This window comes from Phyllostomus discolor, chromosome 9, assembly GCF_004126475.2.
Source record: "Phyllostomus discolor isolate MPI-MPIP mPhyDis1 chromosome 9, mPhyDis1.pri.v3, whole genome shotgun sequence".
In the NCBI taxonomy this organism is placed as follows: domain Eukaryota; kingdom Metazoa; phylum Chordata; class Mammalia; order Chiroptera; family Phyllostomidae; genus Phyllostomus; species Phyllostomus discolor.
In genome coordinates, this window is record NC_040911.2 from 66,601,087 (window position 1) to 66,627,593 (window position 26,507).

Below are 26,507 nucleotides of genomic sequence, written 5' to 3' on the forward strand. Positions count from 1 at the left end.
TCTACCCATTTCTACATGTCTACTTCCAGAGTTTTCCCCTCCATGGAGCCTCCCTAACTTCCATCTCCACCTCATCCCACATCCCATCACGACCACAGTGCACCATGCTGTAGCATAATTATTTCTATGCTTCTCCCTGAACTTGTGAACTCCAAGTAAGAGGCTCTTGATAATGTGTTCACTGAGAGAATGAACTTAAGACAAATGGATCAAGTTTTAGAGGACTCCGATTTTCAGGCAGGGAGATGGAGTCAACATCAAATCACTATGCGGACTGAGGCCCATTCCTGTGTATCGAAGTGATGAGAATAAATCCCTGTTTTAGAAAAAGTAAACTAGCAATGCCATGCCAGATGAAGTGAAGGACAGTAGAAAATTAGGCTGGAAATTAGAGGGGAGGCTGCCACAAATGACAATGGTGGCCATAGGAGATGCCAAGAGCAAGAATGGAGAGGAGGGACCAACAGTGAGAGCTTGAATAAAGCTCCTGGTCTAGATTCTGGATCTGTGAACACTCTAGAAATGCTAATAGTAGCAGCAGTTGTCAACTGACATAGACAACTGAAGAAGGTAAAATACACAGAACCTCCTAGGTGAACACCCCAGGCAATGATGGGTACCTGCCTCTTCCACATTTTAACTTTTCTCTCCATCTTCTAAGTCAGTGAATTGAAGGAAGCTATAGATGAATGTCCATAAAATGAATTCAACAGCAAAAGCCATTCTGTTCTCTATTCATTGATGGTTGCCCAAAATATGGGAAGATGGAGTCATGCAGGGAAGAGACCCTCCTACCTGAGTTCCATCCCTGAAGTCTATGGTTCCCGTTCAGAAGACACGTCACCCTCAGCCCCACTGCTGGCACTGCGGTCTTCTTTGCGAGGAACATTTCTTTCTTTGCTTGATTCAGAAGGCCCTTTGGCTCTGGTCTTTTCTTTCCTCTGCTGTTGTTTTTCAAGCTTTGACAGCTGATTATCAAAAGTAAAAAATTATTTTGCAGATATAAACATGTGTCTGTATACACAAAGCACTAATTAGTTCACAAACAGCAACCACTGAAAAAGCTTTTGTCTGATAACCTGGTGACCACAGTGGTTCTGATGCACCAAATTACACATAAAATGTTTATCAGTGAGGCACCTGCATCATTAACACAGATTAGCCATATGTGTGATCTCTCTCAGACCACTGCCCCCCACCATTAACTCAGCTTTATCAATGTGGTATTTAGGAATGGTCAACTAACAGACTTGATAGCCCTATAAATGAAAAGGCTGTTAGTCTTATTTTTTTTTCTTTGATTTCTCTATAGTTTTTTCTTACCAAGTTGTGTTCCCATTTATTGTTTTTTTTAAAAAATGATCAAAACACTTCACGATTTACTATAGATAAGAGAGAGGCTGTGAATAAAGTACATTAAGCACATTTAAACATCATCTCAGTGATCAGTTTGTTCTTTGAGACTGTGCTTGACTCATCCATAGCCAAAACTCCAAATGCCTTTACAAGGCTGATGGTGGCTACACAGGGACACTGGCCATGGGAACCCTCTCAGACTTCCTCCAGACCAGCTGGGGACATGCTGCTGACATCTAAACCCAAAGAATCTGAGTCTACTTCTCCCCTACCTATCTCCTCAAATTGTCCAAAGAAACCACAGACTACATGATCAAAAGAAACCTAGATCACCTAATACTCTGAGCAGCAGCACAGCCACTCCAGAAAGTCCTGCTGAGAAACATGCTAAGAAGACTGGTCAGGTTTTGACCCATGACATTTTCTTGAGCCAAAAGATATTTATCTGTAACAAAGCCCAAGAGACAGCAATACCCAGTTTCATCTGCCTCCCAGACCATGACTGCAAATATTTTCTAGTTCACAAGCAAAGGGGGAAACTTAATGAATGGCTGGCTTTTCCTGACTGGTCCCTGTCCCATAGACAAAGACAATGAAAAGTCAATGTAACCAACCTGTTGCATCATCTCTATATTACAGACAGACTTGGAACTAAATCTTTAGATAGATCAACAGTCAGAAACTCTGAGTTTGGTCCAGAAAACCAATTTTATTGATGGTTGACTTAAATGTTATCTTTCCCACTCATCATTTACCTGAAAAGCTGTATGTAACAACTAGGTTGGTTAACATACTAATTTGATTTTGTGACTGGAGATATCACTTCACTTTGACCCACTCACTCTCCTCCCAGATAACTCCCTTAGATAAATTCACATTTGTGTGCACAGGAAAGGCTCACAAAATTGTGCACTGCATTGTTGTTTATATTAGCAAAAACTTAGAAACAACCCAAAAATCCACTGACAGGAGTACAGATAAATATAATATGGTATAGTCAGAAAAAGCAATACTGTAAAAGCAGATATATGTGTATTAAAATGGTAAGTCTTTAAAATCATGCTATGTGAGACAAATAAAATTTCAGAAGGCTATATAAAACAGGGTTTCATTTACACAAAACAACACTACAAATTCTAATGGGCTTGTGCAGAATAGTATGAACTGGGAGAATACAAACCAACCTCAGTGCACTACTTAATTTTGGAGAGAAAGAGAAAAGAATGTGATCATATCAGAATGAATATATATGGGCATCAACTGTAACTTTTATTTCTATAAAAACACAATGAGATCACCAACCCTAGAACAGGGTTGCTGACTGTGCCATTATGTGGCTTGCTTGCTATTGGCACTTGGACCACTGATATAAGACACAAAGGCAAGGAGGTAAATCAACGCACTGCTTCCTTCATCAACAAAATCTTGCTGTGAAAAAGTATCAGCTACTGAACTACAAGTCTAGAGGTGTACCACATTTTATTCTAGCACAAGCTCTTTGTGTTTTCATGGCCTGGTAACAAACAGTTCATTATAGTCACTTGGAGCAGGAATGACCAGGAACAAAGCAGACAAAAAGTTAGCATTTTAAAAAATCTGAGTAATGACTGTACAGAATTCCTTGCTATGTTTTCTTCTATACTATTATTTTTCCCTGGATGATCATTTTTCTCTATACCATTCTACCACAGGTTAGGGAGGAATTTCTTACATCTATTATGGCAGCCTTATTTTCCTTTTGGTGTTACAACGCTCTTTCTTTTATGAAGTGATGAGGATGGTAGATAGAGTCCTTCTGTCTCACCCTCTCCCTTTTTATTTTCTTGCAAAATGATCCTGAATTGTACAATGTGAATGCATATAATGTTGTTAAGCTGTACACTTAAGAATGGTTATTAGGATAGTAAACTTTATGTGATGTGCATTTTACTGAAAATTTTAAAAATTTTATTGAGATATAATTGACAAAAACATATTAATTTCAAGTGTACAAAATAATGATTCAGTATCTGTATGACAACTGATCTCCATGTATAACTATTAACTCCTCCAAAACTTAATTACTAATTGCCTACCATTGACCGGAAGCCTTGCCAATAACATAAACCATCAATTAACACATATGTTGTATGTTATATGTATTATGTACTGTATTCTTACAATAAAGTAAACTAGAGAAAAGAAAATGTTATTAACAGAATCATACCCCAAGAATCCTGAAACACCAATTCAAAAGAACCAGACTTCTGGCCAAGATGGAGGCATAGGTGGACACACTGTGCCGCCTCACACAACCAAGATAGGAACAACAACAATTCAGAAACAGAATAACAACCAGAACTGACAGAAAATTGAACTGCATGGAAGTCAGACAACCAAGGAGTTAAACTAGACACGTTCATCCAGACCAGCAAGAAGGGTGGAGTAGTGCAGCTGGAGGGAGAGGGGTCAAGGCACAATGAGCAGTGGGACCGGGTACATAGGGCATCCCCAGTGCACAAGACTGAAGTGGGCAGACCATGAGCATGCAGTTGGTGGCTGGCAGACCCAAGGCACAGGGTGGCAACTGGCAGATCCAGCAAGGTGGTGATTGTGAAACAAGGCACTGCATGCAACCCAGGGTCCCAGCACCAGGAAATAGAGCCTCGACACACTGATTGAGGACACCTGTGGGTATTGAGGTGCAGGGAGAGACTCCCAACCTCACAGGAGAGTTCATTGGAGAGACCCACAGGGTCCTGGAATGTACACATGCCCACCTACATGGGAATCAGTGCCAAAAGGGCCCAGTTTCCTTGAGGAAAGCGGTGGAAGAGACTGAAGTCCAACAGAGAGTGGAGCAAGCACCACTGTTCCCTCTCAAACTCTGCCCCCATATACAGCATCACAACCCAGCAACTGGGATGCCACATCCTGGTGAACACCTAAGGCTCCACTCCTCATACGTAACAAGTGTGACAAGACCAAAAAAAAAGGCTCAAATAGAAGAATAGCTCAAAGCTCCATAGCAAATACAACTAAGTGACTGAAACATAGCCAATCTATCAGATGCACAGTTCAAAGCACTGGTGATCAGAATGATCACAGAATTGGTTGAATTTGGTCACAAATTAGATGAAAAAATGAAGGCTATGTTAAGTAAAATGAAGAAAAATGCATAGCGAGCCAATAGTGGTAGGAAGAAAACTCGGACTCAAAGCAATGGAGTATACCAAAAGGAAGAAAGAAACAACCAAACAGAAAGGAATGAAGAAAAATGAGAAGAGGCTTAGGAACCTCCAGGACATTTTGAAACATTCCAACATCCAAATTATAGGGGTACCAGAAGGGGAAGAGGAAGAGCAATGAGTAGAAAAGTTATTTGAACAAATAATAAAGGAGAACTTCCCCAATCTGGCAAAGGAAATAGACTTCCAGGAAGTCCAGGAAGCTCAGAGAGTCCCAAAGAAGTTGGACCCAAGGAGGAACACACCAAGGCACATCATAATTACATTACCCAAGATTAAAATGAAGGAGAGAAGTCTAAGAAGCAGCAAGAGGTAAGGGGACAGTCACCTACAAAGGAGTTCCCATCAGTGTCAGCTAATTTCTGAAAAGAGACCTTTCAGGCAAGAAGGGGCTAGAAAGAAGTAGTCCAAGTCATGAAAGGCAAGGATCTACATCCAAGATTACTCTATCCAGCAAAGCTTTCATTTAGAATGGAAGGGCAGATAAAGGGCTTCTCAGATAAGGTCAAGGTAAAGGAGCTCATCATCACCAAGCCCTTATTACATGAAATGTTAAAGGGACTTATCTAAGAAAAAGAAGATAAAAAACATGTATAGTAAAATGACAGCAAACTCACAATTATTAACAACCATACCTAAAACAAACCAAAAGCAAACTAAGCAAACTAGAACAGAAACAGAACCACAGAAATTGAGATCACATGGAGGGTTAGCAACAGGGGAGAGAGGGGAAAAGGTACAGAGAATAAGTAGCATAGATGGTAGGTAGAAAATAGACAGGGGGAGGGCAATAATAGTTTGGGAAATGTGGAAGCTAAAGAACTTAAGACACATAGACATGAACTAAAAGGGGGGAATGTGGGTGGGAGAGGGTGTGCTGGGTGGAGGCTTATGAAGGAGGGAAATGGGACAACTGTAATAGCATAATCAATAAAATATATTTTTAAAAAAGAAGCCATGCACCCCAATGTTCATAGCAGCACAATTTATAATAGCCAAGTGCTGGAAGCAACCTAAGTACCCATCAATAAATGAATGCATCAAAAATTATGGTATGACCTGGCTGGTGTAGCTCAGTGGATTGAGCATGGGCCTGTGAATCAAGGGGTTGTCGGTTCAATTCCCAGTCAGGGCACATGCCTGAGTTGCAGACCATGTCTCCATTTGGGGACACTTGAGAAGCAACCAAACATTAATGTTTCTCTCCCTCTCTTTCTCCTTCCCTTCACCTCTAAAAATAAATAAATAAAATCTTAAACAAACAAACAAACAAACAAACTGGTACATTTACACAATGGAAAACTATGCAGCAGAAAGAAAGGAGCTTATACCTTTTGTGACAGCATGGATGGAACTGGAGAGCATTATGCTAAGTGAAATAAGCTAGGCAGTGAAAGACAAATACCATATGATCTCACTTATAAGTAAAACCTAATCAACAAAACAAACAAGCAAGCAAAATATAACCAGAGACATTGAAATAAAGAGCAAATTGACAGCAACCAGAGGGGAGGTGGGAGAGAGATAATGGGGGAAAGTAGGTGAAGGCTCACCAAGAAACATGTACAAAGGACCCATTGACAAGCCAAAAGGGGAAGGATTGAGGGTGAGAGGTGCAGGGTGGGAAGGGAGAAAGTGACAGAAGGAAAATAAAGACAACTGTACCTTGAACAACAATTAAAAAAAAAAAAAGAAAGTCATAAGGAAGAGAAAATGCATTTACAGTATTTATTTAAAAAAATCCACATGCAGTTCAAACCTGTGTTGTTCAGGGATCAACTGTATTGTGAAATGAGCATCACAATAGTCTAGTTAACATTCAGCACCAAAAAAAAACCAACAATGTTTTAATGATCTTGGAATACACGAAATTGGCAACCCTCCTGGACCCTCTAACTTATTTTTTATTTTTTATATTCCTAGTGCATGAAATTCAAACATCTGGAAATTAATGTTCTGCAATGAACTGTGATATGCTGCCTTTTGCTGCCAGCAGCTTACATTTACATCAGTGTCGGTGTATGTACTTATACATGTGTATGTTACATATTTGTGTGTATCTACAGATAGATTTTGCATATACATACACATAAATATAAAATCATAAGTGCATTTAAGTTAGACAGAGATAAAGCATGATTATTTAAAAAAATCATGTTTTGTTTCCCCTCTTTTGAGTAAATATAGAAATTTTGTGAATATAACCAGTAACAACCAAATCAAGCTTCCCCTCACTGCTACAATTCAATCTCATGCAAAGCTCTGTTTGTGATCCAACCTGTTAGTCACTTGCTCCTCTTTAACGCTGTTGAAAAGCCAGATTCTAGGTGGGTGATGGGGAACAATTCCCAATTATTGCCAGCTTCCTGGAGGCTCTTGTGCCCTGGCAGTGCCCCTTTGTTTCTCACTGACTCAGAGGCACCATCAAGAGGGCAAAACTGCAGAAAAGTCCATTTGACCTCCCACCCTATCATGGACCACGCTTGTAAATCATGTGTGATAATTATTTAAGTAATAGGCACAGCCCAAGTTTCTGTAAATAATGTAATGTTGATTCTTTTACATTATTTAGCTTAAAACAATCCTAATCACATATGGCTCCATGCCCCAAACAAAAGTTCTTTATGAGAACACTGTGACTCGGCCTAATAAATTTAAACCTTTCCTCAGAAGACTTGGAATCCAATGCAACCAAAATGTGGAATTTATATCTCAAGGCAAGAAAGCAGTTAATTTTTTTTGAGGAAACAAATGAGAAAGAAAAAAAGAGGAAGAAAATAAATTGGTACTGCATATAGACTCATGCCCACAGCTTTCAAGTTAGTAGGTAGATACACATCAAGGACAAACAAAAACCACAACAGGCCCTGTGAAATACATGTTCTACAAACACTGACATGGAGTACTTTTGGTTTTTTGTTTGCTTGTTTTTTGATTAACTGATAAGAGTGTCCATATTGGGAAGGAGACATTGTCCAAACCATACTGGCTCTAGTGTTTAGAGAGAAATCCAACCTTCCAAGGCAGCTCTAGGAACAAAGAAACTGCCACAGGCCAGGTAAACATCTTATATCCAGCCTGTACCTCTCATAGTGGATCTCAGAAAAGGGGACCAAAACAAGGGAGATTAGAATATCTAGATCTGAATCTCCCCAACTCACAATTAAATCCACTGAGAAAATAAAGAGTTTTCTTTTTAATTAAGACGTATAACATAATTTAATTGTATAATGTAAGAAAAAACTAGTTGATTGCAGGGTTTGAGGTTTCAATATTTGCAGTTTAGATATTTAGAGCAAAACAAAAATAAAACCCCCAAATGCCTGACTATTACGTGTTTTAAATGACTTTAGCCAGGAAATTTTGGTCAAGATGGCAGTGTAGGTAAAACAGGCTTGACTCCTTGCACAACTATATCAAAATAACTAAACTATAGAACAACTACCATTCAGAACTATCAAAAACTGAGTTAAATGGAAGTCCTACAACTACAGAATTAAAGAAGAAACTACATCAAGACTGGTAGAAGAGGCAAAGACGCAGAAAGGCCTGTTTACACACCCATGTGTAGTAAAAAAAAATAGGGAGAGATATCTCAGGAGCAAGGGGTCCCAGCCCCACACGAGGACCCCCAGCCCAGGGTTCCAGTGTGAGGAAAAGAAGTCTCCATAACTTCTGGCTGTAAAAAACAACAGGGCTTGAAACTATGAAAGACAGAAACTGCTGGAATTCCAGGCAGTTCCTTTTAAAGGGCCAATGCACACTTACCTGAACTCACTCCCTCTAAGCTCCAGCACTAGGGTGACAGATTGAAAGGCATCAGAGATGTACAGGGAAGAAATGAATAGTCCAGCATCAGGGTGAGAGCTGAGGGGAAGCTTTCTTCCAGACATAAGTGCTGGCAGAGGCCATTGTTCCTTTTCTGAGTGCTCCCCAAACAGAGCCACAGAGCCAGCATGTGGGTGCCATATCTAAATCTCCATCAACCTGGCTCACTATTTGTTCCACCCTGGTGATTCCCTGAGGCCCTGCCTCAGCCAACTTTCAGGCCCACCCAAGATGTTTCCAGTGGCCTTCCCATATGAATGGCTTGTCTTGATCCATGCCTCAGATTTTCCTAAATTCTTTCAAGCAAGCAGCACCTGGCTTCAACAAGCCCTATACTTTTCACTAAGTTGCCCAAGGCCTGGTACTAGTAGGAACATACCTTGGTTCACAGGTTGGCCTCTCCTAGGCACCTCCAAGTTCAACACAAGTAGCAGCCATCTGTGTATCACTTTGTATCTTATGCTGTGTGACCCTGGACAGAACATAGGAAGGTGATGACCTTGGATGTGCCAACAGCAATAAAGGCTCAACTATAAGAGGAAGTTGTACACAGCCCATGCAGTGGGTGCACCTTGAGTATCCAACTTGGTAATAGGAGAGACTGTGCCACTGGACCCTTCAGGACACCTACTACATTAGGCAACTCTATCAAGCCTGGGAGACATAGCAGCTCTACCTAATATATATAAACAAACACTGAAGGCTGCCAAAATGAGGAGACAAAGAAACATGGCTCAAGGAACTTAGTGAGGACCTCAACAGCATAAAAAAGATCCAGTCAGAAACAAAGGATACACTAATTGAAATAAATAATAATTTACAGGGAATCAACAGTAGAGTGGATGAAGCCAAGAATCAAATCAGCGATTTAAAATATAAGAAAGCAGAAAACAACCAATCAAAACCACAAGAAAAAAAATAATCCAAAACACTGAGGATAGTGTAAGGAGCCCCTGGGACAACTTTAAGCATACCAACATTCTCATTGGGGTGGGGGTGGTGCCAGAAGAGAAGAGAAAGAGCAAGAAATTGGAAACTTATTTGAAAAAATAATGACAGAAAACTTCCCTAACTTGGTGAAGGAAACAGACATACAAGTCCAGGAAGCACAGAGAGGCCCAAACAATATCAACCCAAAGAGGTCCACACCAATACACATCATAATAAAAATGTCAAAGGTTAAAGACAAAGAGAATCTTAAAAGCAGCGAGAGAAAAGAAGTTAATTAGCTACAAGAGATCTCCCATAAGACTGTCATCTGATTTCTCAAAAGAAACTTTGGAGGTTAGAAGAAACAGAAAAGAAATATTCAGTGATGAAAAGCAAGGATCTACAACTGAGATTAGTCTACCCAGCAAAGCTATCATTTAGAATTGAAGGACAGATAAAGAGGTTCCCAGACAAGAAAAATCTAAAGGAGTTTGTCACCATAAAACCAGTATTACAAGAGATGTTAAAGGGCCTTCTTTAAGAGGAAGAAAAATATGAACCAATAAAATGGCAATAATACATATCTATCAACAATTGAATCTAAAAAAAAACAAAATAAAAAAACAAGGAGAACAGAACCATAATCATAGATATAGAGAACATTTTGATGGTTGCCAAATAGGAAGGGGTTTGGGGGGATGAGTGAAAAAGATGAAGGGATTAAAAAGTACAAATTGGTAGCTACATAATAAACATGGGGATATAAAGTACAGCATAGGGAATACAGTAGCCAAAGAATATACATGCATGACCCATGGACAATGGTTGTGAGGATTGCCTGAGGGAGAGGGGGTGCTGGATAGCAGGAGACAAAGAGAAAAATTGGAACAACTCTAATAGAATAAAAAATAAAGTATAATTTAAAAATTACATTAGCCTGCTTAACACTTTGGAGCTTAATTCTTTGGGTTTGAGTTGATCACTAAAACAACACCCATTGAGAATGTTAATACAAACCTTACATAAAGACTTTGAGACACCAAAAAAATGAATAAACTAGCTGAACATGGCATTACAATATTCTGCCACAGGGCCTGCAAAATTAAATGCCTTGAGGAACCATGCAGTTAGCAAAATAAGTAAAGTAACTATGTATATAAGACAATAGAGCAAGGAGAAGACTGGCCACACAGGAGAGAACAAACTCCACCTAAGGTCATTCACATTTTATTTTTATAGATGTATCTGGACAAATGTAATGTCAATGAAATAGGTATGAGCCACCTGTTATGGACCCCCATTTGCATTTTCATCTATGTGATCTGTTTGCTTTTAACAACCCAATATTATCATCAAGATTCCATGGGGAAGCCACAGTCTGCTCCTGCAGCACAGACAGTCATCCTCCCAGATCCTTCTTCCTTCCCTAATGGCATAAGCAGCTTTTCCTTCCAAAATGGCAATATCTGACCCTGCAACCACATGGACATGTAACAGAAATCTCAGCCAATAGGACCTGAGGGGGCTACAGGAGGGCTTCAGAGAAAGGCATCCATCTGTTATAAATACAGATGCAAGAAGACACAGGAAAAAAAGGAGCTTTGGAGTATTGGCAGTTCTCAGAATGAGGAGATGCCAACAAGTACAATGAGGCCACTAGAGAGAGCCCTGGCCAGGCCAAGCTGAAAGAATCAGTTGTCCTATAAGGGAGGTCATCAAGCTTCATACTGTTTAAGCCACATTTTGGTAGGCTTGCTGACACCAAAATATCTTACAACATGCCCACTGAAATAAATGAAAAAATGGATGTTCAGTAGGTTATAGTACTTGTTTAAGGTTTTTCAGCATATGAATTGCTGAGATGGGACCAAATTCCAGGTCTTTAGATACCAAACTCCTTATTCTTCCCAGAGAGCCACAGGCCTTCTCTTGCTCAATCTATGGTCTTCATTTAACAGATATTTATTGAGCATCAGCTATAAGTCATGCCCTATTCTAGGAGCCAGGGATATAATAGAGCCCTGGTTTCCTGGGGTTGACTGTGTACCAAGTGAATAATGGGTGGTCCCACTTAGAATGAGCCCAGCCCTATTCTAAGCACCTGGAAAGTATAAAGGCTATTATAATCCCTATTTTAAAGTGGAGATAGCTGGGAATGCTGGCAACCCCCACCATTCTGCCTGTAGCATACAGTAGACCAAGCTGTCATCCTTCTTTACTCCTGTCTTTACTAGTAGAAAATATGCAGGGAATGACTTCAGGGCCATCTACATTTGCTAAATTTAAACAAACAAACAAACAAACAACTGGCTCTAGCATAAGTTCAGCTCCTTGGTGGTTTGGCAACAAGCTGCTGCAGGACCTCAGTTTGCCTGTATGCTTTTCCTTGATAGCTGAAGAAGTCACAAGGATCAAATGTAACAATTGTTTGTCTTTAGTCAGCTGGGGACAGGCTGGCTAAGGGAGTGGAGTAGAGAAGCTACAAAAGCAATACAAGCGTAGAGAGAGCTCTCTAATGTCCCCGACACTTGTCAAGCATAGCCCGTGTATGGCAATAGAAGAGGCATACCAGGGTGAGGGAGACAGGTCTGGCCCCAGACTAAAACCACTGATACAGGGCAGTCATGGAACAGGTCATAGTCCAGCTGCTAGCATCAGGAGAAAGTGCAACCCAGCAGACAGGACAGGGACTCTCAGTGCCCAGTCACAGAGTAGGGGGCAGCCAAAGAAAGCAATCAGCATCGTACAATTACAGTAAGAAACACAGGATGTCCAAAGAGTAGTGGGCCTCAAGAGGGGGATGAGCCCCCAAGTTCAGGGTAGTCAAGAAAGAGGTGGTACAGGCAAGTCGGGGAGGGCCAATGGAAGCCAGAGCTGATGGAGGGCTAACAAGACATGCAAATTCCAGAGGCCAGCATCATCCTCTGTGTATTCACATATCACTGCCAGATACATTAAGGCAAAGAACATAAAGCAGAACATTAAGGCCATCTGAGCAGAAACTCAAAGGCAGGTGACTGAAGACAGGAAAGTTAAGGGTTGCACAAGGAGACCAAAAAGCAAGAGGCCAAGGTGAGTGTGAGGACAATCCACGAAAAGCTGGGAAAGAGCAAAGGTGAATTATGGTCAGGATGTACCATCAGCAGTAACTGAAGTATTCCCATGTGGGAGTGGCAGGTGAGTCAATGTGTGGCAGGAAAAGAAAACTCCAAAAGTTTCTTATGCTCTGTAACTGTAACACTTGCAAAATTTCACACAGGACTGTAAAAGCAGACAAGTCGTAACCAAAGCAACGGCCAGTTACTCAAGGTCGTACACAGACTCCCATGATAAGCTCCTGTGCTCTGTAGCTTCTGCAAATTCCTCCTGCGTTTTCCCTTTGTCTCCCATATAAGGTAGCTGGACCTAACTTCCGCATTCAGCTTCTGTAACCTTGCTTCGCCACGTAAGTAGGGAGCCCGGGACTATTTAAACCCCTGGAGAGTGAGGATCGGTGCTCAGAGGATTTGGATGTTAACCACCCCCTCTGGGCCCCCGGGTAATAAAGTTTGTGCTTCATTATCTCCCCACGTGTGGGTGGATTTTCCACAACAAATGTACCATCACCAAAGACTTGGAGGACAGACCAGATGAGGCAAAGCAGCACAGAAGGCTGGGATGCTGCCGGTGTGTGGGAACCCTGGAAACAAATTTTTCACAAGTTCCCCATTAATTAAGAGAAGTACAGTGGTGTGACTTATACAGCATGGTACACACACAACAATGGATGAATGAGTGCAGAAATGAATGAATAGGACCTACTTTGTCTGAAGGATGACCAGGTGATGGCCTCAAAAAAAAGGGGAAGCTCAAACTTTTGCTTATGTCAGCTGTGTGACTAAATAGCTCTTCACCAGCATTTGAGAATAGGAAACAGAATAGGACCCAAACAGCAGTGCACAATGAGTGTAAGCACTACAGGTGAGTTCCTTCTCCCAGGGTAGAAATAGCTCTCTCTTAAGAAGGAAAAGAAAACCAGAGACTCTTAAACCACTCACCGCCATCTACTTTTTTATAAATGATAGGCTGGTATCCACCTAGGCTGACTGCCCAGGGCACTGAGAACAGAGTGCAGCATTTACACATACTTTGAGACTTGTTAAGCACCAAATAAACAAGAAATAATTCTTACCAGTCCTGTTCTTTCACACCTCAAATCACCCTTCTGAAGCACCTTTCACACTATAAAATGACCCAGTGTGATAAGGACATAAAATACAAAATGAACCACTTTAGGCTTCCAGGGACACTAATGAGTTACCAGAAACACCTTGATGAATCAATCTGAGAGTTCAGTGTTCCACATACAGTCAGACTCTAGGCCTCCCAAAGATGCCATTTGCTCCAGGAGAAGCTCAGACACTGTTTGCTGCCCTGCAACAGGTAACAGGCTGCAAGAGTTTACACAGAGTTGGCTGAGGTGCTCTGTCTGCTGTTGCCATCACCTCTGCCTGCCTCTCTCTGGAACATTCAACCCTACCAGGCTGTTAGGTGCTAGATACAGTTTTGAAGGGGTTCTAAAAAACCAATTTCTTTGCAAGTAATTTTAGAACAAAACAGGTGCCTAGGATTCCTGATGGAAGGACCACTCTTAGAGTGAGATGGTGCCTGAAACTTGCTTTCAACATGATTTGTAGGATTGATGGTGAGAAATTACAGCTTCTCACTGATGTATTCATATATCCCCATAAGCCCCATGAAAACCATTGCAGATCATACTCTTTTTCATTTTTGAGACTACCATTGACAAAAAAAGAACACCTGTTTCCTCAAAGGGCCCATGGACATAACCTGAAATGTTCATTTCAGCTCTTTAAAGTCTGTTTTCAAATTTGGGAAATAAATGACCCCTTAGATTCTGACAATTTGTCACCTTTAGCATTCCAAGAAGTTAAGGGCAGATATTATTATTATTCTCAGATTGCTTTTGAGTGCAATGGAGGTGAGGTAAGTTGAGAGAGAGAATGCCCAAGGCCACATGCAAGCAGCAACCAGACTGGGAAAAGGGCCAAGTCTCTGAACTCCTTGCCAAGCCCCCAGTTGACCTGATCTCATTTGGAAACCAATGCTCACCTGGACAGGGACTTCTGAGGTTGGCCATGGTTTCAGGGCAGCAAACCCCATCTCTCTTCTTGCTGAGGCCATGGCAGACACAGCCCTGTCTTTGAGTTATTTTAATGCTGGTTACTTCCTGCAAGACTGTACTGTTCCAAATATGAGGAAAATCTAATTAGAGAGTGATGAACATAACAAAAGAAACACTCAAGCCTCATGAAATCAGTTACTATGATTTTTATAGACCATAGTGCAGATGGAAAAGTTCTGTTCCAACCGACCCCTTGCAAAGATTCCAAGAAAATCTTATGGTGCAAGTCACAAAGATCAAATATCTTCTGCTCAATTACTTTTTAAAATGCTGCAAGGTATTGTTACACTGAGGGTACTGGCCCACACCTGCAGCCCTGTTGATGTTAGGAGACATAACTATGCAATCACAGGAAGCTGACAAGGAAGGACATGCCTACCAGGTTCCCTTCAACAAAATGGCCCCAAACCCATGAGCCTATTAACCCATTTCAACAGCTTTAGAACTTTCCACAATGCTCACTGTATTTCCTAAGTATCTATCAATTCCCACCACCAATAAAAAAATGTCCTGATTTTGTCAAATCATTTAAACTGCCCTGTGTGATCATTCTCTCACCCTGAAAACAATAACAAGCTGGCACTAGATATTTGTTTTGCTGAATAACTAAAATTTTCAAAGCAATGTAAAGCTTGCTGCAGAATACATGCATATTTGATCAACAATGAACCCTCTCAGGTTTGGCTGACTATTGGACTTCCTGGTGCCTCAGTGCACTTGGCTATACCACATACACTGGGGGGTAGCCTCCCAGCACTATCCTGTAGATGCAATAAATCCCAGAGGGACCAGCACAGCAACTGGGGCAGCCTACTGCCCTTCCATCATGGGCTGGAACACCATCAGTAGTGGTTTCTTTAGGGAATGACAGAGATTTGCACTCAGACTCTAGAAGAGGTCATTTCCACCTGCTAGTTCAGTGTCCATGTGTCAACTTCATAGAGACTCATTTTGCCTTCAGAACCAAGACAACTCTTCAGCTACTGGAAACTCATGAGTCCATGACCTTTTTTCTCCCTGTGTCTTTCTGCTACTTAAAGGCCAGAGTGGCAGAGGATAGAAAGGGTAAAGAAGAGAAGGCAAATTCCAATCAGCAAATGATACTGGAAAAAATCTGAGATAGAAATGTGAATCTACTGTGGAGTTTTAAGCAATCTATAGAAACCTACTTACATAGTTATTTCTAGTTGATTAAGCCTTTTTTTAAAAAAAGCAATTGTAATTTGCATTTGGGCAGTTTATCAAATTGTAATATGATTTAATTTCATATTATGTGATAATCCTAAAAGCTTTTTAAAAATATCCTTGTAATGGAAAACCTGATAGAACATTCAAAGAGGATGTTTCCATACATACCACAGGACCTACTATTATGTCAGCTGTTACATTGTGTTATTTTAAATCAACTCTCTGCTTAATAAAAACATTATGAAGCCAAGTGCACACATGGTACCTAATTTTCATACATTATTAACTCTGCTTGAGGTTTTTGTGGGAATTTTAAAAAATCAAGCAGGCAAGCATCTGTTCCCATCTGAAATCATGCAAGCTTATTTTATTTTCTAATTCCCCATTGTTTATAAAAACTCTCTTATGCGTGCAAAACTTAGAGGGGTAGGAGTGGGGAGTTCAGTTGCCTTTCCCATTATTATTACTTAGCTAAGTCTCCTTTGTTCTACTCACTGTACAGCACACACTAGCACAACTCCAGCCTTTAGGCCCCAGAAGTGGTTTATTTTAGGCCATTGAAGGACATGCTCAGTGGTTTGAAGTCAGCTCACAAGTGTGTTTATCTATCAGCGCAACTGCCCTAAAATCTTTCAGGTTATCCCCTGCAGCAGATGCTGTGAGGCCTCACATGGACCCCAGCCCAGAAGTCACCTGCAGTGTCTGGACAACAGCCTGCAAACCCGAGACTTCTGACCTGGAGCACCTGTACCTCTCTCCCTGAGGATACCACCAGTCCATGGGAAGGTGCTAGGCCTGAATGTGAGGCAGGCCAGAAGTATCAGAAAGTTAATGACTCTAGAAGTGATTTCAGTCACTGAAAATGATAGTTCCAGGGTTCAAAGTCCTAGCTTCCTCACCCTTCATGGCACCAACTCTGGAATATGTTCTATCCAGTCCCCCAGAGGGTACCCAGGGATCATCAATCCACCCTTTACAGGTTTTCCCCCTCCCTGTCTCACTTCCACTCCTCACTGCACTTCTTGGGAAGACCTCCTAAATTAACTGCCTAAACCTAAATTCTATTATTTTGGGCATCCCAAACCAGAAGCATTTTAATGATTTGAAAAAAGCCACATTTTAATGTGATAATTCATTATGTGTAATGTGTTTGTTATCTGGTCCTCTCTTAACCAGAATCTACTCTGGTTTACATGTCTGGACACTGGAGGGCAATGGTGATATTCAGGATTACCCCCACTCAAGGCACTGAAAGATGCTGCAACATGAAGAGATGATTGAGCAAGTTTGAGTACAATCCCGTGATCTTTTTATTATGCATGCTAACTCTATGAAAACTGGTCACCCCTATCTATGACAAACCACCTGTTCTAGCAGCCAGGTTTTTTATTATGTTGCACTCCATTTCCTAACTGTATTGGAGAACAAGGTATTGACTCCATTTCTAACATTTCCCAACTTTCATCACACCTGTAGCCTGGGCTTTTCCTTTGATGGGGGCTAACTGTAAAATTTTAAAAGTTATGGGAGAGAAGTAACCATTTCCCCTCCACTAAAAGCCAAGCAATGACCCATGGCATTTGAAAGGCCAGAGACTAGCCTTCTTCCACTCCATGCACCAAATAAACGGTTTCTCCTCTCTTTCTGCAAACCTGTGTACATTTATTGTTTTGTAGGCCAAAAGCTACTTGAAGGCAACTGTTTAGTCAACAACTATGTTAGACTTAGGTCACCATCTATTATTCTGTTGGCACATGTCTGGTTAATAATCATTAACTGCAGCAAAATTTAAGGAGACACTAAAACAATTTTTGTATTCCAATGCATAATCAGTAACAGAAAATTGTTCATAGATGTTTTAAACTAATAGTGTTCTTTAAATGATTTAAAATGTTTCTTTAATTTGCAAAAGTTAAAAAGGAGGGGTTGGATCTTTACTCTGCACCACTTGGTCTTTATGCTGTACAAATGCCAATAGAGTAGATTTGGAGCAATGAAGAATTATTGTGCAAAACAATAATAATCCAGAAAAGAGGAAGACATAGGACCAAGAAAAACATGGACATGACCTGGGAGGGAAATCAAGGCCAGGCTTAAGCAAGATGCTTGGAAGCCAGGGAAGTGACCTACCCACAAAGGGATGGGGTAACACCCTAGAGGCTGAGCTCCCACAGAAAAGGCCTCTAGAAAAAAATGCCTGGGAAACAGAGGTTTGGGGCAGGAGGTGTAAACACAATACCTCAGCAAGATTTCAAGAAGAAAAGAAAGAGTAGTACACACTCCCAGAAAAGCAAAAGGCTGAACAACAAAAACAAAAAATCACAGGGTACAACTTAGCTCAGTGGTAACTAAAAGTCATAGACTCAAAATAACATAAATACATTTTACTGATTTAATTAAAATAATGGTATCACTGGTGTGGTTTAGTTGGTTGGGTGACATCCTGCAAAGGGAAAGGTTTCTGGTTTGATTCCCAGTCAGCGCACTTGCCTGGGTTGTGGGCCCAGTCCCCAGTTGAGGCATGTTTGAGAGGCAATAGACTGATGTTTCTCTCATACATCAATGTTTCTCTCCCTCTCTTTCTCCTTCCCTTGCCCTCTTTCTAAAAATAAATAAATAAAATATTTTTAAAAATGATATCATAATACTAGAAACAGGGAGAAAGTCGGGAGTGAATAGTGCTAAGTCCTCATCTGTACAGAAGCATGAATTAATAATGTCAGAATTTAATACATCAAGAAACTGTAAAGTTTATTATTCAGGGATAGAATATAAAGTATCCAACAAAATAGCTTAAAATATGTCAAAGATCCTTGCTTGTGGGGAAAAGGACAGAGATGGGGAGAAACAGACATCAGGGGGTTGTTTTCATGACAATCCTTTAGATATTATATGATTTTTGACTGTATAGTTACCTTAATAAATAACTTAAAGTTTAAGAAAGAAAAACTCATACAATAAATGTATTTAATAACATATCCAATACTATAGAATAAACAGTTCATATAATTCTTCCAATATTTGGAGTAAAAGACAGTAAGCAAAAAAGAGCAGAGAGTTGGAAGTTACCTGTAGAACAGGAACTGCAAAAGAAAAGATCAGAGCAGATACAGAAAAAGCAATAAGCAAAGACATTTTACAGAAGGATATCCATAGTCTACCAAAAGGCTTCAGTATATCCTGGAAGGACCAACCATCAGGGAAATTCAAGAAAAGAAACCCACTCAGAGGGCAGCCATCTTCTCTTCCATATGACTAAACGCCAGCAGAGGATCAGGACACAATAAAACACAACCCAAGCCCCGGCTGGCGTAGCTCAGTGGATTGAGTTCGCAGGCTGCGAACCAAAGTGTCGCAGGTTCGATTCCCAGTCAGGGTACATGCCTGGGTTGCAGGCCATGACCCCCAACAACCACACATTGATGTTTCTCTCTATCTCTCTATCTCCCTCCCTTCCCTTTCTTAAAATAAATAAATGAAATCTTAAAAAAAAACACAACCCAGATGTGTGTTAGATGAATGAACGAATGAATGAATGAATGCTTGATGACAGAGGGCAGACAGAAAGAAGGAAAAAAGAAAGTCAACCAACCACCAAGATGATGTCTGCAGTCTTAGAGTTAAGAGATGCAACCAAAACATTCCCTATTAAGCAGGGCATTCCCCCAAATGCAAGTATTCAGAAAGTATTGTGGCCATTCCCATCCTTAAAAATAAATATGTAAATAAATTACTCACAGAACTCCAGCCTCTTGAGAGGGTAACAAAGGAATTTGTGTTAAGTAGTGTAAGCAGTAAAATGAGTTATACAAATAGGGAGGACCCAATATGGTGGAGGAGTAGGTGGAAGCTACACTAACCTCCTCCCAGGACCAAACTGGAATTACAATGATAGAAAAATCATCCAGAATAACCAACTGAACACTAGCTGGAGAGAAACCTTGTAACCATGGACAGATGGAAGAAGCCACATCACCACAATGAGACTGGCAGGGAGTGTGAAGGAGGCATGAGAGGGCTAGCAGGGCTTGCATGGGCAGCAGGTGGAGTGCCGGAGGGATATTTCAGCTGCTGTCGGGTTCCCTCTGAAAATTTTAGGATCTAAATACCAAGCTCCCCAGCCTACAGCACCAGAGCCAGAAAAGGAACTCAAATAACATATGGCTGTGAAAGCAGCAGGGTTTCTGGCCACCAGGGACAGGTGGCTGGAGACACAGAGAACCTCTTAGGAGGGCCAATGCACAAAATTCCATTTGCAGCCACACCCTGGGCTCTGGCAGAGAGAGGGCAGAGTGGACTCAAGACAACTGAAGAGAGTCTGGGGCTGGTGGCTTTGGGGAGTGAACTGAAGGTACAGCTGCCAAGATCCCTGTACTGAGTCATTCTTCAGAGGCCATCTTCCTCAGGCAGATAATTCCCCTCCAAGAGGGATCAGCCTAAGGTGTAGCAATGGCTCCACCTGCAGGAATTGCTCTGCCCTCCCTCTGTGGTGCTTATCCTACTGCTAAGGAATAGAGCTGGGAGACATTCACTCTGATTAAACACACAGAAAGCCTGCAGGTAAAGGCAGACCCACTGGACCTAGTACAGATAAAAGCTAGCCCTCCTGTGCACCCTGGTTCTTTCTGCACAAACCCAAGCCCAGCAGAGGGAGCTTAGGGTTAGTATCTTTAATATCTTTTAAGGGGTTAATGTCCAAAATTTATAAAGAGGAATTCCACATAAAAAAAAAGTAATCTAATTAAAAAATGGGCAAAGGACCTGAATAGACATGTATGCAAAGAGGACATACAGATGGCCAATACACATATGAAAAGATGCCCAATGTCACCAATTGTCAGAGAAATGCTAATTAAAACCACAATGAGATATCATCTCACACTGGTCAAAATGGCTATCATCAATAAATCAATAAACAACAAGTGTTGGCAAGGGTGTGAAGAAAGGAGGACCCTTTTGCACTGTTGGTGGAAATGCAGATTGGTGCAGCCGCTGTGGAAAGCAGAATGAAGGTATCTCAAAAAAATTAAAATTGGGTCTGCCTTTTGAACCAGCCATCTCACTACTGAGAATTTATCAGAAGGAACCCCAAACACTAATTCAAAGGAATATAAGCACCCCTATGTTCATTGCAGCATTATTTATAATCACCAAGATACGGAAGCTGCCCAAGGGTCCATTAATAGGCGAATAGATAAAACACAATTAAGGGGCATTTACACAATGGAATACTACTCAGCCATAAAAAGAAGAAAATTACACACTTTCTGACAGTATGGATGGAGCTAGAGAACATTATGCTAAATGAAATAAGCTAGTTAGGGAAAGACAAATACCATATGATTTCACTTATATGTAGAATCTAAAGAACAAACTGAACTAACAAGCCAAACAGAGACTAATAGATAGAAAGCAGGATGACAGCTAAAGGGGGAGGGTATGGAGTGGAAGATTGAAAAAAAAAAGGAAATAGGACTCATGGACATGGACAACAGGGTGGTGACTGTGTAGGGTGTGGTCAGGAGGTATAAGGGTACTAAATGGTAATGGAAAGAAATACAATAAAAATAAATTAATTAAAAAATTAAACTAAAAATAAAATGAGTTATACAAGTTCGAAAACTAATTGGTAAGTAGAAAATATAAAGCACAAAGAATGTATTAAACAAACTTAATCAGATCTCAAATCCAGATTCACAAGTGATTTTTTAAAATGTAAATAAATGCAAGTGGCTAATAAGCTAATAAAAGAGTTTGACTTTACTGGAAATTACATTAATGTAAATATAAATAATATAATACATAATTGATCAAGCTGACAAGGATTAAACTGATAATTATCTTTGTAAGGAATTGAGGAAAAAATTAATAAATGGAGAAATCATTATATTAGTGATACAGAGTATAAATTTGTTTATTTTGTTTTTTAAATCATTTAAAATTTTTCAATTATAGTGATATACATTATTGTTTAGTTTCAGGTGTACACCCCAGAGATTAGATATCAAGTAACTTACTAAGTAATCATCCCTATCAACATCTCATCCATCTGACACCACACATGATTAGAATATTATTGACTATATTCCCAATGCTGTACTTCAAATCCACATGACTGTTCTGTAACAACAAATCTGTACTTCTTAATCCCTTCACCATTTTCACCCATCCCTCCAACAACAAAATGTTTTCTATAATCTATGAGTTTGTTTCTCCTCTGCTTGTTAACTTATGTTTTTTAGATTCAGTTGGTGATATATATGTATTTATTGTGATTTTTATTATCCACATATTTTATCTTTTTTTCTTCTACCTCTTCAAGAGTACCCTTTAACATTTCATATAACACTGCTTTGGTGGTGATGAACTCCTTCAGTTTTTTCATCTCTGGTAAGTTCCTTACATGTACTTAAGATTCTTAATGATAGCCTTGCTGGGTAGAATAATCTCTATTGTAGGTCCTTGCTTTTCATCACTTTGAATATTTCTTACCAATCCTTCTGGCCTGCAAAGTTTCTGTTCAACAGTCACATTTATGGGAGCTCCCTTGTAGGTAACTAGGTGCTTTTTTCTTGCTGCTTTTAAGATTCTCTCTCTGTTTTAACCTTTAGTATTTTAATTACATGTGACTTTTTTCCATTTTTAAAGTTTTATTGTTCTTCAGATACAGTTGTCTGCTTTTCTTCCCACAACTCCAACCAACCCCAGCCATCCCCACCTTCTTCCCCTGCTTCCAACCCCCACCTTGGTTTTGTCCATGTGTCCTTTGTAGTTGTTCCTAAAAACCCTTCACCCTTTTCCCCCATTATCCCCTCCCATCTACCCTCTGGTTACTGTCCCATTGTTCTTAATTTCAAGTCTCTCATTATATTTTGCTTCCTTCTTTGATTAGTTCATTAGGTTCCACTTATAGGTGAGATCATATGGTATTTGTCCCTCACCACCTGGCTTTTTCGCTTAGCATAATGCTTTCCAGTTGCATCCATGCTGTCCCAAAGGATAGGAGCTCCTTCTTTCTTTCTGCTGCATAGAATTCCATTGTGTAAATGTACCATAGTTTTTTGATCCACTTGTTTGCTGATGGGCACTCAGGTTGCTGCCAGCACTTGGCTCTTGTAAATTGTACTGCTATGAACATTGGGGTGCACACATTCTTTTGGATTGGTGTTTCAGGTTCTTGGGATATAATCCCAGCAGTGGAATTGCCATGTCAAAAGGCAGATCCATTTTAAATGTTCTGAGGAAATTCCACATTGATTTCCATAGTGGCTGCAGCAGTCGGCAATCCCACCAACACTGCACTATGGTTCCTTTTCTCCACATCCTCTCCAATACCTGTTCTTTGTTGCTTTGTTTATGATGACCATTCTCACCAGTGTGTAGTGGTATCTCACTGTAGTTTTAATTTGTATCTCTCCAATGGTTAGCAACACTGAGCATTTATTTAAATGTCTCCAGACCCTCTGTATGTCTTCCTTGGAGAACTGTCTATTCAAGTCCTTTGCCCATTTTTGAATTGGGTTTTTTGTCTTCCTAGGGTGCAGTCATGTGAGTTCTTTATATATTTTGGAGCTCAAACCCTTATATGAGGTATCATTGACAAAAATGTTTTCCCATATAGTTGGCTCTCTTTTCATTTTAATGCTATTTTCTTTAGCATTTCTTTGTATTTTGATGAGATCCCATTTGTTTATTCCTTATGTCCCTTGCTCTAGGGAACATATCAGTTGGTGATCAAGTTTCATTTTTTGCATGTAGCTGTCTAGGTAGCCAAACACCACTGGTTGAAGAGGCTATTTTTACTCCAGTTTATACTGCTGCCCCCATTGTCAAGTATTAATTGACCATCGAGACTTCAGTTTATTTCTGGGCTCTCTATTATGTTCCATTGGTCTATGTGTCTGTTCTTATGCAAGTTCCAGGCTATTTTGATTACACTGGCCTTGTAATATTGTTTGGTGTCAGGTATTGTGATCCCTCCTACTTAGTCCTTCTTTCTCAAAATTGCTGAAGATGTCTGGGGACATTTACAGTTCCATATATATTTTTTTTAAGAGCTGTGAAAGTTTTTTTAAATATTATGAGGTTTTTGTTTTCTTTTTTTATTTTAATTGTTGTTCAAGTACAGTTTTCTGCCTTTTACCCCCAACCCAGCCCAATCCCCCGCCCTCCCAATGTCCCTCCCATTTACACCGCCTTTGTTATTGTCATGTGTCCTTTATACTTCTTCCAGCAAACTCGTCCCCTTTTCCCCTGAAATTCCCTCCCCTCTCCCCTCTGGTAATTGTCAGCTTGTTCTCAATTTTGGTGTCTTTCATTATATTTTGCTTGTTTGTTTGTTTTGTTATTTAGGTTCCTGTTAATAGTGAGATCATATGGAACTTGTCTTTCACTGCCTGGCTTATTTCACTTAGCACTATGCTTCCCAATTGCATCTTTGCTGCCCCAAACAGTAGGGCCTCCTTCCTTCTTTCTGCTGCATAGAATTCCATCATGTAAATGTACCCTAGTTTTTTTGATCCACTCATTTACTGATGGACGCTTAGGCTGCTTCCAGCACTTGCCTATTGTAAATTGTGTTGCTATGAACATTGGGGTGTATAGGTTCTTTTGGATTGCTGTTCTGGGGTTCTTAGGATATAATCCTAGCAGTGGAATTGCTGGGTCAGACCAATTTTTCGTCTTCTGAGAAAATTCCATACTGTTTCCCATAGTGGTTGTACCAGTCTGCAATCCCACCAACAGTGGGCTAGGGTTCCCTTTTCTCCACAATCTCTCCAACACCTGTCGTTTGTTGCTTTGTTTATCATGGCCACTCTGACCGATGTGAGGTGGTTATCTCATTGTGGCTTTAATTTGCATCTTTCTAAGAGCTAGCAATACTGAGCATCTTTTCATGTGTCTCTGGACCCTCTGTATGTCCTCCTTGGAGAAGTGTCTGTTCAAGTCCTTTGCCCATTTTTTAATTGGGATGCTTGTGTTCTTAGAATGGAGTCCTGTGAGTTCTTTATATATTTTGGAGAGCAAAACCTTGCCTGAGGTATCACTGGCAAGCCTGTTTTCCCGTATAATTGGTTCCGTTTTCATTTTAATGCTGTTTTCTTTCGCCGTTCAGAAGCCTTTTAATTTGATAAAGTCCCATGTCTTTATTCTTTCCTTTATGTCCCTTTCTCTAGGGGACATATCCGTGAAAATACTGCTGCATGAAATAGCTGAGATTTTCCTGCCTATGTTCTCCTCTCAGACTTTAATGGTGTCATGACTTATATTTAAGTCTTTTATCCACCTTGAACTTATTTTTGTGTATGCTGTATGTTGGTGCTTGAGTTTCATTCTTGTGCATGTCGTTGTCCAGATCTCCCAACACCATTTGTTGCAGAGACTATTTTTACTCCATTTTATGTTGCTGCCCTCTTTGTCAAATATTAATTGACCGTAGGGACTTGGGTTCATTTTTGGGCTCTCTGTTCTGTTCCATTGGTCTAGCTGTCTGTTTTTATGCCAGTACCAGGCTGTTTTGATTACAGTGGCCTTGTGATACAGTTTGATATCAAGTATCGTGATCCCGCCTACTTTGACTTTCTTTCTCAAAATTGCAGCAGCTATTCAGGGTCGTTTATGGTTCCATATAAATTTTTGAAATGTTTGTTCTACGTCTGTGAAATATGCCATTGGTACTTTAGTAGGTATTGCACTGAATCTATAAATTCCTTTGTGTACTATGGACATCTTCATAATGTTAACTTTTCCAATCCATGAACATGGTATATGCTTCGATTTGTTTGTGTCTTCCTTCATCTCTTTCTTCAGTTTTCTGTAGTTTTCTGAGTACAGTTCTTTTACCTCCTTGGTAAGGTTTATTCCTAGGTATTTTATTTTTCTTGTTGCTATATCAAATGGAGTTTTTTCCTGATTTCTGTTTCTGATATTTCATTCTTGGTATACAAAAATGCCTTTCATTACTGGATATTGACTTTGTATCCCTCTGTTTTGCCAAATTCACTTCTTAGGTCGAGTAGTCTTTTGGTGGAGTCTGTAGGATTTTCTATGTACACTATTATGTCATCTGCAAAGAATGACACTTTTGCTTCCTTCTTTCCAATTTGCATTCCCTTTATTTCTTTTTCTTGTCTGATAGTTGTGGCCAGGACTTCCAATACTATGTTGAATAGGAGTAGTGAAAGTGGACATCCTTGTCTTGTTCCTGATATTAGTGGGAAAGTTTTAATTTTTGCCTATTGAGTAAGATGTTGCCTATAGGTGTTTCATACATGGCCTTTATTAGGTTGAGGAATCCTCCCTCAGTTCCCACTTTACTAAGTATGTCAATCATAAATGTGTGCTGTACCTTATCAAATGCTTTTTCCACATCTATTGATATGATCGTGTGACTTGTCTTTCCTTTTGTTTATGTGATGTATTACATTTATTGATTTGTGAATGTTGTACCATCCTTGCATCCCTGGTATGAATTGCACCTGATCACGGTGTCCAATCTTTTTAATGTATTGGTGGATGCACTTTGCCAATATTTTGTTGAGGATTTTAGCGTCTGTGTTCATCAGCGATATTGTCCTGAAATTTTCTTTCTTTGTTATGTTTTTAACTGGTTTTGGGATTGGGATGATGCTGGCTTCATAAAAAGAGTTTGGGAGCCTTCCCTCTTTTTGATTTTTTTTGAATAGTGTGAGAAGGATAGGGGTTAGCTCTTCCTTAAATGCTTTGTAAAATTCTCCTGTGAAACCAATCTTGTCCAGGGCTTTTGTGTGTCAGGAATTTTTTGATTACTGCTT

At 40.1% G+C, this 26,507-nt stretch overlaps 1 protein-coding gene across 1 annotated transcript in view; it reads right to left on the reverse strand.

The window, feature by feature from the left end:
- The window catches only part of DTD1 (D-aminoacyl-tRNA deacylase 1), a 325,980-nt gene that overhangs the window by 41,540 nt on the left and 257,933 nt on the right, over positions 1-26,507 (reverse strand). The window contains exon 5 of the mRNA XM_028524800.2: positions 796-968. Coding sequence (XP_028380601.1) covers positions 816-968 — 153 coding nt within the window. The 3' untranslated portion in view covers positions 796-815. The remainder of the gene's footprint in view (positions 1-795; positions 969-26,507) is intronic.